The sequence below is a fragment of the Nerophis ophidion genome, linkage group LG06, assembly GCF_033978795.1.
Source record: "Nerophis ophidion isolate RoL-2023_Sa linkage group LG06, RoL_Noph_v1.0, whole genome shotgun sequence".
NCBI classification, from domain to species: domain Eukaryota; kingdom Metazoa; phylum Chordata; class Actinopteri; order Syngnathiformes; family Syngnathidae; genus Nerophis; species Nerophis ophidion.
This window is the reverse complement of record NC_084616.1, coordinates 27,564,977-27,581,210: the sequence shown is the minus strand read 5'-3', so window position 1 is coordinate 27,581,210 and position 16,234 is coordinate 27,564,977. Positions and strand designations below refer to the sequence as shown.

Below are 16,234 nucleotides of genomic sequence, written 5' to 3'. Positions count from 1 at the left end.
CTCTGAACGGAGTTCATGTTGAACAAGTTAAAGAGGCCAGGTTGCTGGGAGTTACAATAGATGAAAGACTATCTTGGGCCACTTACATTAAAAACATAGTAACAAAAATGAGCAGAAGCATTTCAATCATAAGAAGAAGTGCCTATTTTTTAACTAACACATCTATGAAGCAAGTTATACAATCCCTTGTATTGTCACATATGGACTACTGCCCAGCAATCTGGTCTAATGCATCTAAACAAGATCTAAATAAAATCCATCTTACCCAAAACAGAGCTGCCAGACTAGCTCTCTATTGCTCATTTAGGACTGGCATTGAGATCATGCATCATGAATTGTCATGGATGAAAGTTGCTGAAAGACGGGCTTGTAGTTTGATTCTATTTTTAAAAAACATCTATACATACCATAAACCCTCATATCTGTATTCTCAGCTCTTACTTGCCAGGGACAGTCACAACTACAGTACCAGGCTAGCCCAAAGAGGTGCTCTCACCCGTCTTAAACCCAAAAGTGATGTTTTGAAAAAGACTGTAATGTATCGGGCAATCACTTACGGGAATAGACTTCCACAATATCTGCTATCAATCACCAGCATAGTGGGCTTTAAGAATAGACTAAAAGGAGAAGTATTGCAAAAAGAGATTATTCTAGATTGTACCTAATGTCATGACTGTTTTTATTGACTATTGAGTATTCTATTGATTATGGGATAAGCAGCAGAAAATGGATGGATGATACTTTTTCGTCACTTATTGTTTGTCTTTGGTACACTAATCTGTATATTTTAGGCCATTGGTTCTTTGTTTTATTTTTGCAAAAATGTATACAGTATATCTATTTTTATCTTTGGTATCAAAATTCTTATGTAAGAACATTTATTAGTATTTTTTGGTTCTTTGTTGTTGCTATTTTTGTATTATGACTATTATTGGATCATGTTGTACTGCATTTTAATCGTTTGTTCTGTGGTTGTGTGATGTTTTTTGCCTGGACCCCAGGAAGAATAGTCTCCACTGCGGTGTAGACTAATGGGGATCCTTTATAAACTAAACTAAACATACATTTTAATAGCGTTGACATGGCCCACTGTAGATACATTTAGTGAAGACCAGCACTCAAAGTCTTCCTGGATTTTGAACAACCATGCAGCAAAGCATTTGTGTAACCTGAACAATTATGTATGCAAAATTGTGAAAGGCAATTCTAAAGGGAAAATTGCGCAGGGGCTACTGCTTTGCATCATAATTTATAGGGAATATTTCACTTTTACCCAAGTTCAATTTGTAACCACACACTTGTCCAAATGCTTGAAGGGTACTCGTGGCAGCCGGGACTGATACGGCGTTGTCTGTGACATACAGAAGGAGTTCATCTGCGTAGAGAGAGACTTTCACCTTCACATTGTGCCTACATATACCCGTAATAAGCAGGTTAGCGCAAAGCGCTATTGACAGAGGCTCATTGGCAAAAGAAAAAAGCAACGGACAGAGGACAACCCTGTCGCGTAGAATGCTAGAGGCAAATTATTGGGATTGAATATTATTTTTTCCTGACCGAGGCCTCAGAGGATGAATAAAGAAGCTTAACCCACGAAATACAATTGTTACCAGAGCCGAATCTCTCCAGGACGTAAAATTGATAATTCCACTCCACTCTGTCAGAAGTCTTTTCCACATCCAGATATATCACTGTCTCTTGGGTGTCGGAAGCAGGAACACTCTAAAATATATTGAAAAGATGGCAGAGATTAGAAAATAAGTGTCTATTTCGAATGAACCCGGTTTGATCTGCATTAATATTAGAAAGGAGAATAATATCCAGACGTAAAGCAAGCAGTTTGGATAATAATAGGGAAATACAAAGTGCACAAAGAGCAATCTTTGTCTTTTTTCAAGAGGAGAGACATTGACACTTGGTTAAGGGTTTGTAGGAGGTGGACAGATTCAAATGATTTATTGTACATACCCAATAATAAAAGGGACAAGCTTATGCTATAACCTTTTAAAACATTTGGAAGGGTAAACATCTGGTCCCAGATACTTACCACTCTGTAGTGATAAAGCTGCAAGATTCAGTTCCGCAGCAGTGACTGGTCCAATTCCATCGGAGCGGATTGATGAACAGAGGGGATGTCCAAATTGTTCAAAAAGTCTTTCAGTTCACGGGTAGAATATTGAACAGATGAGAAGAGGGATGAATAAAAATTATTGAACACATTATTTATCTCACGGCCATCAGGAGTTACATCTGAATCAGTTTAAATCTGCGTAATCTGATAGGATGCTGTTATTAGGTGTAATGGATGCGCTAAAAATTTGCTGGCCTCATCACCATGTTCAAAGAAGTGGGATCTTGACCGGAGCATTTGTTCAGTGATGCGAATTGACGTAAGAACTTCCAGTTAAACCTGAAGAAAGAGCCTTTCCTTGTTAACATCTGGGTTTTGAGAAACAGCGTAAGTTTTCTAGTGAGGATATGTGTTGTCAGCTTAGTCCAGTGGTTCTCAAATGGGGGTACGCATACCCCTGGGGGTACTTGAAGGTATGTCAAGGGGTACGTGAGATTTTTCAAAAATACTCTAAAAATAGCAACAATTCAAAAATAAATATATTTATTGAATAATACTTCAACGAAATATGAATGTAAGTTCATAAACTGTGAAAAGAAATTTAACAATGCAATATTCAGTGTTGACAGCTAGATTTTTTGTGGACATGTTCCATAAATATTTATGTTAAATATTTATTTTTTTGTAAAGAAATGTTAAGAATTAAGTTCATGAATCCAGATGGATCTCTATTACAATCCCCAAAGAGGGCACTTTAAGTTGATTACTTCTATGTGCAGAAATCTTTATCTGTAATTGAAGTTTTTAGTTATTTTTGTATCTTTTTTTCTAAATAGTTCAAGAGAGACCACTACAAATGAGCAACATTTTGCACTGTTATACAATTTAATAAATCAGAAACTGATGACATCGTGCTGTATTTTACTTTATCTCTTTTTTTCAACCAAAAATGCTTTGCTCTGATTAGGGGGTACTTGAATTAAAAAAATGTTGACAGGGGGTACATCACTGAAAAAAGGTTGAGAACCACTGGCTTAGTCTATTTATTCTCCCTGAGTCTTTTCTCACAATTTGGTAATGCAACATGTTGACCAAAGAACCACCATTACAATTAAAGTTAAAGTACCAATGATTGTCACACACTAGGTGTGGCAAAATTATTCTCTGCATTTGACCCATCATCCTTGATCACCCTGTGGGAGGTGAGGGGAGCAGTGGCCGCTGCCTGGGAATAATTTTTGGTGATTAACCCCCAATTCCAACCTTTGATGCTGAGTGTCAAGCAGGGTGGTAATGGGTCCCATTTTCTTTTTTATTGTCTTTGGTATGACTTGGCAGGGTTTGAACTCCTGGTCCAACGATCTCAGGGCGGACACTCTAACCACTAGGCCACTGAGCAGGTTATGAGGACTGCATGTTATGTAGACTACAAGGAAGTGTTTTCAATTTCGAAAGAAATAATAATAATATGACTCCTTTAATGCGTCCTATAATCCAGTGCACCTTATATATGATTAAAAGATAGAGCATTCATCGGCAGTGCGCCTTAAAGTCCGATGCGCTCTGGGGTCCGGAATGTACGGTAAGTCTCGTACATTTAAAACTAGTGAACCTAACTTCACACCCACTGGATGACAATTTAGGTAATGTTGTGGCGACTTGCTTGGGGGGGCGTGGCTGCTGATTTTGCGAAATCCTGGCTGCACGGCATCTTGCATGTGACAGCATGCTCCGTGGATGCAGCTGACAGCATGCGCAGTGTAGGCGCGTGCTCGACAGCGCAGCAGCACTTACTCCAGCTCATGCAAGCAGGCATCAGCAATCAGTTGTAATCAGCGGCGCATCTCCCAGACATGATGCTTAAAACGCTGCACCTTTCATTTGACTGGTGTGCAGCAAAGGTAGGAGAGCAATAGACTCTGTAGACCCCGGGTGTCAAACTTATTTTCATTGAGGGCCACATCACAGTAATGGCTGCTTTCAGAGGGCCACTTTTTTTCAAAGTTAAATTATGTTGTGCATGCGGGTAATAACTGGTGATTAATTACGATTCATCGAAATGCACATGCATTTATTACATTGTTTTATGTATAACTTGCTTTAAAATTATAAATAAAAAGGTGACAACCAGATATTTAACTACCGTATTTTTCGGAGTATAAGTCACTCCGGAGTATAAGCCGCACCTGTCGAAAATGCATAATAAAGAAGGAAAAAAACATATATAAGTCGCACTGGAGTATAAGTCGCATTTTTTGGGGAAAATTATTTGATAAAATCCAACACCAAGAATAGACATTGGAAAGGCAATTTAAAATAAATAAAGAATAGTGAACGACAGGCTGAATAAGTGTACGTTATATGACGCATAAATAACCAACTGAGAAGGTGCCTGGTATGTTAACATAACATATTATGGTAAGAGTCATTCTAATAACTACAACATATAGAACATGCTATACGTTTACCAAACAATCTGTCACTCCTAATCGCTAAATCCGATGAAATCTTGTATGTCTAGTCTCTTACGTGAATGTGATAAATAACATTTGATATTTTACAGTAATGTGTTAATAATTTCACACATAAGTCGCACCCCCAGCCAAACTATGAAAAAAAACTGCGACTCACAGTCCGAAAAATACTGTATTTGTTTTATCGCACAATATATTTTCGCAATACAGTATATACTATAGGTGGCATGATCAGATAATATTAAAGTTTAAAATATGATTTTTTTTTCTCCGTCAAAATTTAAAAAACAAATGCATTTAGTAAAACAAAAAAGTGTTTTATTGAAAAACATTTTTTCCAGGCTTTTGCGGGCCACATAGAATGATGTGGCGGGCCAGAACTGGCACCCCGGCCTTGAGTTTGACACCTGTCCTGTAGACTCTGAACCAAGGTATTAAACTCAAACATCGTAAAGGGCGCAATGACCAAAAAAGGAGCTGTGCATAACAAGTTACTCAAATGTATGTTAAAATTGACAGCTGGAGTTGGCAAAAGTGCCAAGAAAACATATAAAGGTCACATTTTCCTGGAGCCCCCGCTATGCACACCCTACACCTTGCTTAACCAAAAGTCCCCTTTCAGATCCTTCTTAAAATCATTACTTTTTACTGTGTATATTTTTCTAAGTGTCTTTCTGTCCTATTTGTTCCTGTTCCTGTAGTTTCTGTCATAAATTGTGAAAATTATTATCAAAATCTTTCGTAAAAATAATATTGTGACGGTCTCTTACTGTCATCGCTCGGGTTCAGCAGACCACCAAGGAAGGACATCTCTTGAGCTGGTTTGACTTCTTTATTTTGCAATAAAGCTTGGCTGCAGTTTGGATCGCTTTTCAGCCGTCGTCGTCGTCGTCGTCGTCGTCGTCGTCGTCGTCGTCGTCGTATGCTTTCTGTCGCTCTTGCTCTTCACGCACTGCATCTGCTGCGGACAGTCCAACTCCTTCTCTGATCTCTCCTCCTTCTCCCCTTTTATACAGCAGGAGGAGATGAGTTAATTGTGTGCAGGTGTGTGTGCCACGCACCTGATTTAGATTGTGGAGGCATTGCTCCCACCAAACCCCGCCTCTCCGCTCCACCACATCCTCCGCCTCCTTGCCGCCATCTTGGGCAGGCCAGTGTGCCCTGCCCTGTTTTCGGCCCGTTGGCTCCGCCTCTCCAAAAATATCAATTGAAGTTGCGAGCAGCGTTGAACGGGCCCTTGCGCTGTGGGGTTCACAGAAGTTAGTGGGCAAGCATGACATGCGGTCACGTCCTTCTCAATTCCCTGACCCACCGCCAATAATGTCAGGTAGATCGCAATATGTGTAGGAAGTAGTGACTGTTGTCATTTTTCACCACACGGAGGCGATTTTGTCAACACAGCGGAGATGCAGTTGCATCCCACCAAATACTACAACCAATCCATCCATCCACCCATTTTCTACAGCTTGTCTCTTTTTGGGGTTGTGGGGGGTGCTGGAGCCTATCTCAGCGGCATTTGGGCAGAAAGCGGTGTACACCCTGGACAAGTCGCCACCTCATCGCAGGGCCAACACAGATAGACAGACAACATTCACACTCACATTCACACACTAGGGCCAGTTTAGTGTTGCCAATCAACCTATCCCCAGGTGCATGTCTTTGGAAGTGGGAGGAAGCCGGAGTACACATCAAAAATTTCAAGAAGATCGGCGCATGTGTAATGGGTTGTTACTGTTTTCCACCAAAAGTGGGCGATATTTGCGCAGCAGTTGTCATGCAGTTGCCTCACCCAACACCCCAACCCACCATCAAACATTTCAGTAAGATTGGTGCATGAAGAAGGAATGTATGACTGTTACCATTTCCCACCACATTGGCGCCACTGCAGTAATGCAGTTGCATCTCAACCGATACTCCCACTCACTATCAAAAATATCAGGAAGATTGCAGAAAATTATTACTGTTATAGTTTTCCACCACAAGGAAGCTATATTTGCACTACAGTTGCCATGCAGTTGCATCGCACCCAACACCCCAACCCACCAAACAACAAATACTCTTGCTTCTGGACCTCCGCACGGTTGTATTTAGATTTTGCATTTGCCGCTCCGAGTTCCCTGAATTTCCCCCCTGCTTCTTCAAGTCGCGTGCTTTCTTGGCAAAGTCAGCGCTGCGTTTTGTCAAGTGCTCATTCGGTTACACATTTGTATCTTTCAACTTCTTTCCCTGTTTCAGCAGTGCAAGTTTGTATTTCTTGTTGTCGAGCTTCTCAATGATGACACAAATACATTACTTACTGTACACACACACTCATGGTACATGCATCCACACTCACATACATACATATACACATACTGTACATATATAAGCACATATGCGTACATACTGTACTGTCATGCATATTCTCTCGTTTCATCAACATATACTGTATTAACTTTGTTCCCTTTGAGGAAACTGGGTAAAATATGGCACACTGATAAAGCTTAACCTATTGTGACTATAACAGTCCACAAGGGGAATATAGTTCGCTTCTCTTATTAACCCTCCATTTATCAGCATTTTTTTGTAATTGAAGTTTTTTTTACAGACAGTCGCGATCAAAAGTTTACATACACTTGTAAAGAACATGTCATGGCTGTCTTGAGTTTCCAATACTTTCTACAACTCTTATTTTTTTGTTATAGAGTGATTGGAGCACATACTTGTTTGTAACAAAAAACATTTATGCAGTTTGGTTCTTCTATGAATTTATTATGGGTCTACTGAAATTGTGACCAAATCTGCTGGGTCAAAAGTATACATACAGCAATGTTAATATTTGGTTACATGTTCTTTGGCAAGTTTCACTGCAATAAGGTGCTTTTGGTAGCCATCCACAAGCTTCTGGCGAGCTTTTGTTTGAATTTTTGACCACTCCTCTTGACAAAATTGGTGCAGTTCAGCTGAATTTGTTGGTTTTCTGACATGGACTTGTTTCTTCAGCATTGTCCACATGTTTAAGTCAGGACTTTGGGAAGGCCATTCTAAAACCTTAATTCTAGCCTGATTTAGCCATTACTTTACCACTTTTGATGTGTGTTTGGGGTCATTGTCCTGTTGGAACACCCAACTGCGCCCAAGACCCAACCTCCAGACTGATGATTTTAGGTTGTCCTGAAGAATTTGGAGGTATACCTCCTCTTTCATTGTCCCATTTACTCTCTGTAAAGCACCAGTTCCATTGGCAGCAAAACAGGCCCAAGGCATAATATTATCACCACCATGTTTGACAGTATGAATGGTGTTCCTGGGATTAAAGGCCGCACCTTTTCTCCTCCAAACATATTGCTGGGTATTGTGGCCAGACAGCTCCATTTTTGTTTCATTTTGGAAGGCCATTCTAAAACCTTAATTGTAGCCTAATTTAGCCATTACTTTACCACTTTTGATGTGTGTTTGGGGTCATTGACCTATTGGAACACCCAACTGCGCCCAAGACCCAATCTCCAGGCTGATGATTTTAGGTGGTCCTGAAAAAATTGGAGGTAATCCTCCTTTTTCATTGTCCAATTTAAAGCACCAGTTCCATTGGCAGCAAAACAGGCCCAGGGCATAATATTATCACCACCATGTTTGACGGTAGGGATGGTGTTCCTGGGATTAAAGGCTGCACCTTTTCTCCTCCAAACATATTGCTGGGTATTGTGGCCAAACAGCTCCATTTTTGTTTCATTTTGGAAGGCCATTCTAAAACCTTAATTTTAGCCTGATTTAGCCATTTCTTCACCATTTTTGACATGTGTTTTGGGGTCATTGTCATGTTGGAATACCCAACTGCGCCCAAGACCCAACATCCGGCGTAGGATCTGGTAGTGATGTGCAGCCCTGAAATTATATCATTCTCATGTTTACTGAACCATCACCTCTTTGATATTCTCCAGATTGGTGTTATGTTGTTGCTTGGCATTCAACTGTTGGCACATTGCGGCATTCCTCTCTTGCAGAACTTTTAACTCCTGTCCCACGGCTTTGTTGTCCTCTCTGAGAATCTTCATTTCATCTTTGGACTTCTGTATATCATCAAGAAAGTCATTACTCAAGCTGTCATTCTGCTTTGATAGTAGTGTGTTAACATACACTGTTTAAAATATAAAAAGAAGACTTAAATAACACAATTTATTTCACAATTTGTTTTCTGTCAGCCATGAATTGATTAACGTGGACCCAAACTTACACACATTGAAAACATATTCAGGCGTTACCATTTAGTGGTCAATTGTACGGAATATGTACTATACTGTGCAATCTACTCATAAAAGTTTCAATCAATCAATCAATCAATCAAAGCCCATTTAACTATGTAAAAACTAAGTATTTAATAAGAATGTTTAATTAATTCATTCAAATGTAGTATGTGTTATTTTAGTGTTCCCTTTATTTTATAAGCAGTTTATGTGTATGTACATACATATATATATATATATATATATATATATATATATATATATATATATATATATATATATATATATGTATATATATATATATATATATATACATATACATATACATATATATATATATATTGTGACGGGTTTCCTACCCGGATCGTGTGGGTTGCAGTGCCGATCGACACAAGATGCATCATAGCAGGTTTGACTCGTGTTTATTCTTTCAAAAATCATCATGTCTTGCCAGTCTGTCGTGCCAATTTCTGGCTCGCTGGCTCTTCCTGCTTGTCGCGGCACACCTTTCGGTGTCCGGGGGCTGCGTCTGCTGCGGGGGCTCATCTGGATCTGTGTCTCGCTCGTCATGCTCGTGGTCGTTGTTGTCGTGTTTTTCCTCTCCTACTTCTGCCACAAGTGCTCCTCCTTCACCCCTTTTCTGCTGCAGCAAAATATGTAATGATTGAGCGCAGGTGTGTTGGGTACGCACCTGACGCTGATGGGCTCCAGGCGTGCCCCGCCTATCCGCTCTGCTGCATGCCCCGCCTCCTGGCTGCCATCTTGGTCAGGAAAACCATTTGCCCTGTCCCGCTGTCGGCTCCGTCTCTCCACACACACACACACATATATATATATATATATATATATATATATATATTTCTATTCTTTCCTTAAATCTGATCACTTCTAACTTGCTGAATTTAACAACTACTATACCTTATGCCCGCCAGAGCTGTCTCAGCCTGTTTTAGAGAGGATTTTGTGTAATCAGAAATATTTCACGACCTGATCGCTGCTAAAAAAAATTTGGTTTGCTCGGCAATTGCTCTAAGCTAGCGTTTTAGCGAGCGACACCTTAAATTTGCTCAAGCAGAGTTCGAACCTACCTCAAGTCTCGAGTCAAGTCCTGAGTCAATACAGGCAGGTCCGAGTCAAGTCCAAAGTCAATACTGGAAAGTCTCAAGTCAAGTCCCAAGTCCTGCATTTTGGGTTTCGAGTCATTTCAAGTCTTTTTAACCACAGACTAATATATGTACACGATTGTGTATGCTTTTAAAACGCTGTATGTATTTATTATTAAAAAAAACAGCAATGACATTGCACTTCATAATAGCACTATTAACCAGTTATTCTAAACATTTAACTAATTCCTTTACAGTATAAACACATTTGAAAAAACAAGTGCAACTGTACTTACTTGCACAAAAGTGTTAACATTGTATTTCCGTGGAATATTGCATTGTAACTAGTTCATCAGCAGTTTATGTCATGTTTTTACCTTATCTCATTGATCTCATCTCATACTGTATGTGTTTATGTGTGCGTACACATGAAAAACAACAAATACATGAACATAACAATGAACAGTGCTGTACTTGTTAGATGTCAGGGCTCTATGGGATATCTACACATATTCTTAATATAGTATACATTTTAACTGACCTTTATTTGACTATGTTTGTCTTTTTGTAGGTGGCTAAAATATGCGGTGCTGCTGACCGCCGTCTAACGTTACTTTACTGTGTGTGATACATTCACTAACGTAACGTTATGTGTAGGTACCTCATGCAACCCTGCTTAAAAAAAATATCACTTGACAAAAAGTATGAATAAGGTAGCAAACTGCAGTGGACGCAACAGATTGCCATGTTTGCAATGACGTTATAACCATAGACATCTTATAAGTAGACGCAGAATTGGCTGCTGTGACGCAAGCAATTTGGTCGCCATCTTGAAGTGGTGATGAGGAGCTGGCAAGCAGCCTAAACTGACAGTTGACAGGTAGAAAACAAAGATGCTGGGCTGGTATTCAGCATTTTCCTGCTCAATTGAGCGGACTGTTGAAAATAGGAATTGGAGGATTACTTTTCCCAAGTAAGATTTAACATTAACATACTATTGGTTGTATTTTGTGAAACGAATATTACCACAGAGTTAAGCAGGAGCAAAGAACTACAATATTTGTATGTGAAAATCACAAAGAAATCTTCTGGGGGATTATGACCCCCCTACAGGTATTTGGTTTACAAACTTTCAGGCCCACCTAAAACAAAATTCACCAGCCGCCATTGATTATGATGCATTCTCATTTTATTGTAACCACAGATAAGTCTTTAAGTAACAATATTCAAATACTAACTTTGTTGAGTAAAACAGAATTTTGTTTTATTCTGAATCCAGTGAAACAGATTGGTGGTTTTAGCTGAAATAAAGACTTTCAGGTGTTTATATATGTTCAATCACTGTAAACATGATCATTTAAAGGAAGAATGTAATAGAAAATATCAATACAAAGTGTGAAGACAGAATAAACTCTCTGCTGTTGCAGCAACAGAGATAAAGTCTATATCAGTGGTTCTCAACCTTTTTTCAGTGATGTACCCCCTGTGAACATGTTTTTAATTCAAGTACCCCCTAATCAGAGCAAAGCATTGTTGGTTGAAAAAAGAGATAAAGAAGTAAAATACAGGACTACGTCATCAGTTTCTGATTTATTAAACTGTATAACAGTGCAAAATATTGCACAATTGTAGTGGTCTTTCTTGAACTATTTGAAAAAAAAGATGTAAATATAACTAAAAACTTATTGAAAAATAAACAAGTGATTCAATTATAAATAAAGATTTCTACACATAGAAGTAATTATCAACTTAAAGTGCCCTCTTTGGGGATTGTAATAGAGATCCATCTGGATTCATCAACTTCATTCTAAACATTTCTTCACAAAAAATAAATCTTTAGCATCAATATTAATGGAACATGTCCACAAAAAATCTAGCTGTCAACACAGAATATTGCATTGTTGCATTTCTTTTCACAGTTTATGAATTTACATCATATATTGTTGGAGTATTTTTCAATAAATATATTTATAAAGGATTTTGAATTGTTGATATTTTTAGAATATTTAAAAAAATATCATATACCCCTTGGGATACCTTCAAGTACCCCCATTTGAGAACCTCTGGTCTATAGGTCCGTAAGATATATAGATATCTAATGTATTCATACATTGTTTATGTAGGATATACGCATGTATATACAACCTAATCATATTGTTTCCTCAACTTCCAAATAGCTGACTTGTTTTTTCCCCTTCTCTGGGATTATATTCCCAGTTTTGATCTCAGAAGTCTGGTCATTTATAGCATATAAGAATTTTCTATTTCTGTTAAGCAAATTATGAACACGCCAAGACATGTGTCCTTTATCATAGTTACACGAATGACAAAAAAGCGCGTGAATATAAGTGGTATTCAGTGAGGTAACATGAATTAAATGCGCTGACAGTTCATTGTTCCTAACAGATGAATTGCACTGAGTGGAGCGGATCACCACTCCAAGATGGCGGCCCTGCATCTCGTTTGCGGCAACAGGCAGTAGCGCTCGATGCTGCGTACCCTTATAAGATGTCTGTGGTTCTAATGTTAGCAGTGAGTTTACAGCCTCACTGATTTAACTTCACAGAAAATAAAAGTCACGTTACTCAGCCAATAAACGTTAGCTTACATTTAAAACGTACCCTTCTTTGTGCAACTTCAAATACCGAACGAAGTTGTAAATTGATGCGTCTCCGTCTGTAATCTTCCAACCGCATGTTTTGCATACGGCAATTCCTGTTTTGTTGACCAAGTCATAGTTTTAATACCCGAACGAAACACTTTATGGCATAATTTTCTTCACTTATTCTTCTGTTGTTTGAAAGCGCTTCTCCGTTGGTTTTCCTGCAATTTGATTGAGTGAATGCTGTGTGACCAAAACAACGTAGATGTAATTTGATTGGCTGTTGTACTGACAGGTAGCGCACAGGCTGTCATCGCACACACGCTGACACACTTCCGTACGCAATGGAAGATACGGAGCGCTCCTGAATAACTTTTTAATCGTTGGGTTTTGGGGAAAGTAGCAAGTCATGTCAAGTCAAAAGGCTCAAGTCTAAGTCAAGTCCCAAGTCATTGATGTTAAAGTCAAAGTCGAGTTGCAAGTCTTTTTACATTTTGTCAAATCGAGTCTAAAGTCATCAAATTCATGACTCGAGTCTGACTCGAGTCCAAGTCATGTGACTCGAGTCCACACCTCTGCAATCCTCCCCTACAGTAACATATTTAGGTAAGAGTCATTCAAATAACTATAACATATAGAACATGCTATACGTTTACCAAACAATCTGTCAATCCTAATCGATAAATCCGATGAAATCTTCTTCCTCTGTGTCGCTTCTAAACAACTCTGGCAACTCCAAATGTAGACAATGCGCCACTTTCTCTTCTATCAGTATGTCTAGTCTCTTACGTGAATGAGATAAATAATGTCATTTGATATTTTACGGTGATGTGTTAATAATTTCACACAGGTCGCTCCAGAGTATGAGTCGCACTCTGTGAACAAAAACTGCGATTTATAATCCGAAAAATATGGCAGTATATAGCAAACTGGTCTGTAGCATCCATCCATCCATCCATTTTCTACTGCTTATTCCCTTTCGGGTTCGCGGGGTGCGCTGGCGCCTATCTCAGCTACAATCGGGCGGAAGGCGGGGTACACCCTGGACAAGTCGCCACCTCATCGCAGGCCCAACACAGATAGACAGACAACATTCACACTCACATTCACACACTAGGGCCAATTTAGTGTTGCCAATCAACCTGTCCCCAGGTGCATGTCTTTGGAAGTGGGAGGAAGCCGGACTACCCGGAGGGAACCCACGCATTCACGGGGAGAACATGCAAACTCCACACAGAAAGATCCCAAGCCTGGATTCGAACCCAGGACTGCAGGACGTTCGTATTGTGAGGCAGACGCACTAACCCCTCTGCCACCGTGAAGCCCTGGTCTGTAGCAGTGATTAGAAATCTGCATCCAGGAAAGCTCCAATTTTACTCAAAACTCAGATGAATGTGCTACTAACAACTACCATAGTTTTATGATGTAATAATAATGTACAGCCCTGCGATGAGGTGGCAACTTGTCCAGGGTGTACCCCGCCTTCCACCCGATTGTAGCTGAGATAGGCGCCAGCGCCCCCCGCGACCCCAAAAGGGAATAAGCGGTAGAAAATGGATGGATGGATAATAATGTACAGTAATTACCTTGGAAAGAGGACTTCTACAGTATCTTCTTACAGCTGCTTTGCCGTCAAACACACCATCAGCAGCTCTTCCATATTTTCATGGATTCATGTCTGGCGTTTAAATATTATTTTAACGCCATTGGATGATGTCGGACTCATTTTTCAATATGGTGCAGACAAGCAGTGATACGCTCGAATTACTTTGCTAAGTTGGCTACACGCTCTGTCTGTTTACGACAATTTCTTTCTTTAGTTCAATGAATATGATCTGCTTTTTTTCACAGCAATGTCCTTTACTATTATTGTAATTCTTCCCGGCAAATTGAAACCATCCTGAGAAATCAAACGTACACCTTTACTTTTATAATGTGTGTGCTTTTAGATCCGTCAGGGGGTGATAGATGGAATGTGGTATAGTATGGTGATTGGGCTGTGGTGATTGCACAGTGCCATCCTGTAACAAGTTCTGTCATCTGTCCATAGGAATTTTCAAAATTGAAGACTCGGCGTATGTGGCCAGGCTATGGGGCATCAGGAAAAACCGTCCAGCAATGAACTACGATAAACTGAGTCGCTCTATACGTCAGTACTACAAGAAGGGCATCATCCGAAAACCTGAAGTGTCTCGCAGACTGGTCTACCAGTTTGTTATCCCAGTATGAGCAAGAATGACTTAGCCTGTCGGACGCAAAGATGCCGAAGGATGAAAATGAAGATATGATGGACATACGCCGAGGAAACTGACAAACACGGGAGCTCCTTCATGTATTCGCTCTTTTATTTCAATTGTAAAGCCTGACTGACAAAATGTGCACTTCTGCCTTATATAATCTCTGGTAAAAGATGAATTCATTTTTAAATGTATATTTTGCTTCCAGTTTTTAAATAAATTATTAGGTTGAGGGAAGAGAAATATTACAATTAACGTTGTTCCAATGAAAGGGACTAAAAACTGTTTTCTTGGTTCATCATGCATGAGGAATTTTGAGTTTTGGAAGGCAGAAGTAAAATCTTTACTAGTTGCCAGGCAACTGCTAAAAACAATTAGAGCTCCTCTACATTTATGATAAAGAAGAAGGTGGCGGCTAATTTGACACATTATTTTTCATTTTTAGCTTTCTTGAGTACTTCTTAGGTGCAGGGTAGAGTGGTCGCAACAGCTTCGAACACATAACACAGCACCGGTGAAACGCTCTAAATCAGTGGTGTCAAAGTCAAGACCCGCAAATTAATTATCTATGGCCCACGGTATGATTTTTGATTAGTATTAGAACCGGCCCGCAGGTCACAGTCGCTTGCTGCTATTTTGCACGCACTAATACTCCATCAGTGTTGGCGCTAGGAATTTCCCAGAGACCCCATTAGGTCATAAAAGTGGGATCCCCCAGTAAATCTTTGTGGTCCCACTTTTTTGTAAGGATTTTGAAAACCAATCATAAATGTATGCATTATCCTGTTAGAGCTCACATTCTATATTGTGTTTTGGAAAAGGGTTGTCATAAATGTTACTTAATTTGGAAAAAAAATACAAAAGAAAACAATTTTTTTATGCATATGTAAATTTATTGAGTTATAAACATTCATTCATATTCTTCTTTCCTTCATGGATCAAAACTGCCGGTAATTTGTTCTACATTTTTATTGTAATATTTTCAGAATGTTGTTTGTTCTATTTTCTGCGGAAGTAAAACAAAGAAAACAATCTGATGTTGTCTTTTTTTTTGTTTGTTTTAATGCAGGGGTGTCAAACTCAAATACAGAGTGGGCCAAAATTTAAAACTGAACAAAGCCGCGGGCCAAGGTTGAACAAATTAACCTTTTAATAGGGACCCAAACAAGTTTTGCATTGAATATTAAACAAGCAAGGCATATATAACTTTATAGTCACATGCAAAATCGAGTTTCAAATTATAATAATAATGATTAAAAAATATCAATCGCATATCAAATAAAATTTAAATGAAAATTGGGGAGGGCGGGGTTTGGTGGTAGCGGGGATGTATACTGTAGCGTCCCGGAAAAGTTAGTGCTGCAAGGGGTTCTGGGTATTTCTTCTGTTGTGTTTATGTTGTGCTACGGTGCGGATGTTCTCCCGAAATGTGTTTGTCATTCTTGTTTGGTGTGGCTTCACAGTGTGGCGCATATTTGTAAAAATGTTAAAGTTGTTTATACGGCCACCCTCAGTGTGACCCTT

At 39.3% G+C, this 16,234-nt stretch overlaps 1 protein-coding gene and 1 long non-coding RNA gene across 2 annotated transcripts in view; one reads left to right on the top strand and one right to left on the bottom strand.

Moving 5' to 3' along the window:
- The window catches only part of LOC133553911 (SAM pointed domain-containing Ets transcription factor-like), a 37,500-nt gene extending 21,845 nt beyond the window's left edge, over positions 1-15,655 (top strand). The window contains exon 6 of the mRNA XM_061902243.1: positions 14,524-15,655. Coding sequence (XP_061758227.1) covers positions 14,524-14,702 — 179 coding nt within the window. The 3' untranslated portion in view covers positions 14,703-15,655. The remainder of the gene's footprint in view (positions 1-14,523) is intronic.
- LOC133553910 (uncharacterized) lies at positions 1,262-5,498 on the bottom strand. Its single transcript, XR_009807008.1, has 3 exons — positions 5,316-5,498; positions 2,048-2,154; positions 1,262-1,722 (listed from the first exon to the last, which is right to left on the bottom strand). It is a non-coding gene; the product is annotated as an uncharacterized LOC133553910 (long non-coding RNA).
- Positions 15,656-16,234: the final 579 nt, after the last annotated feature.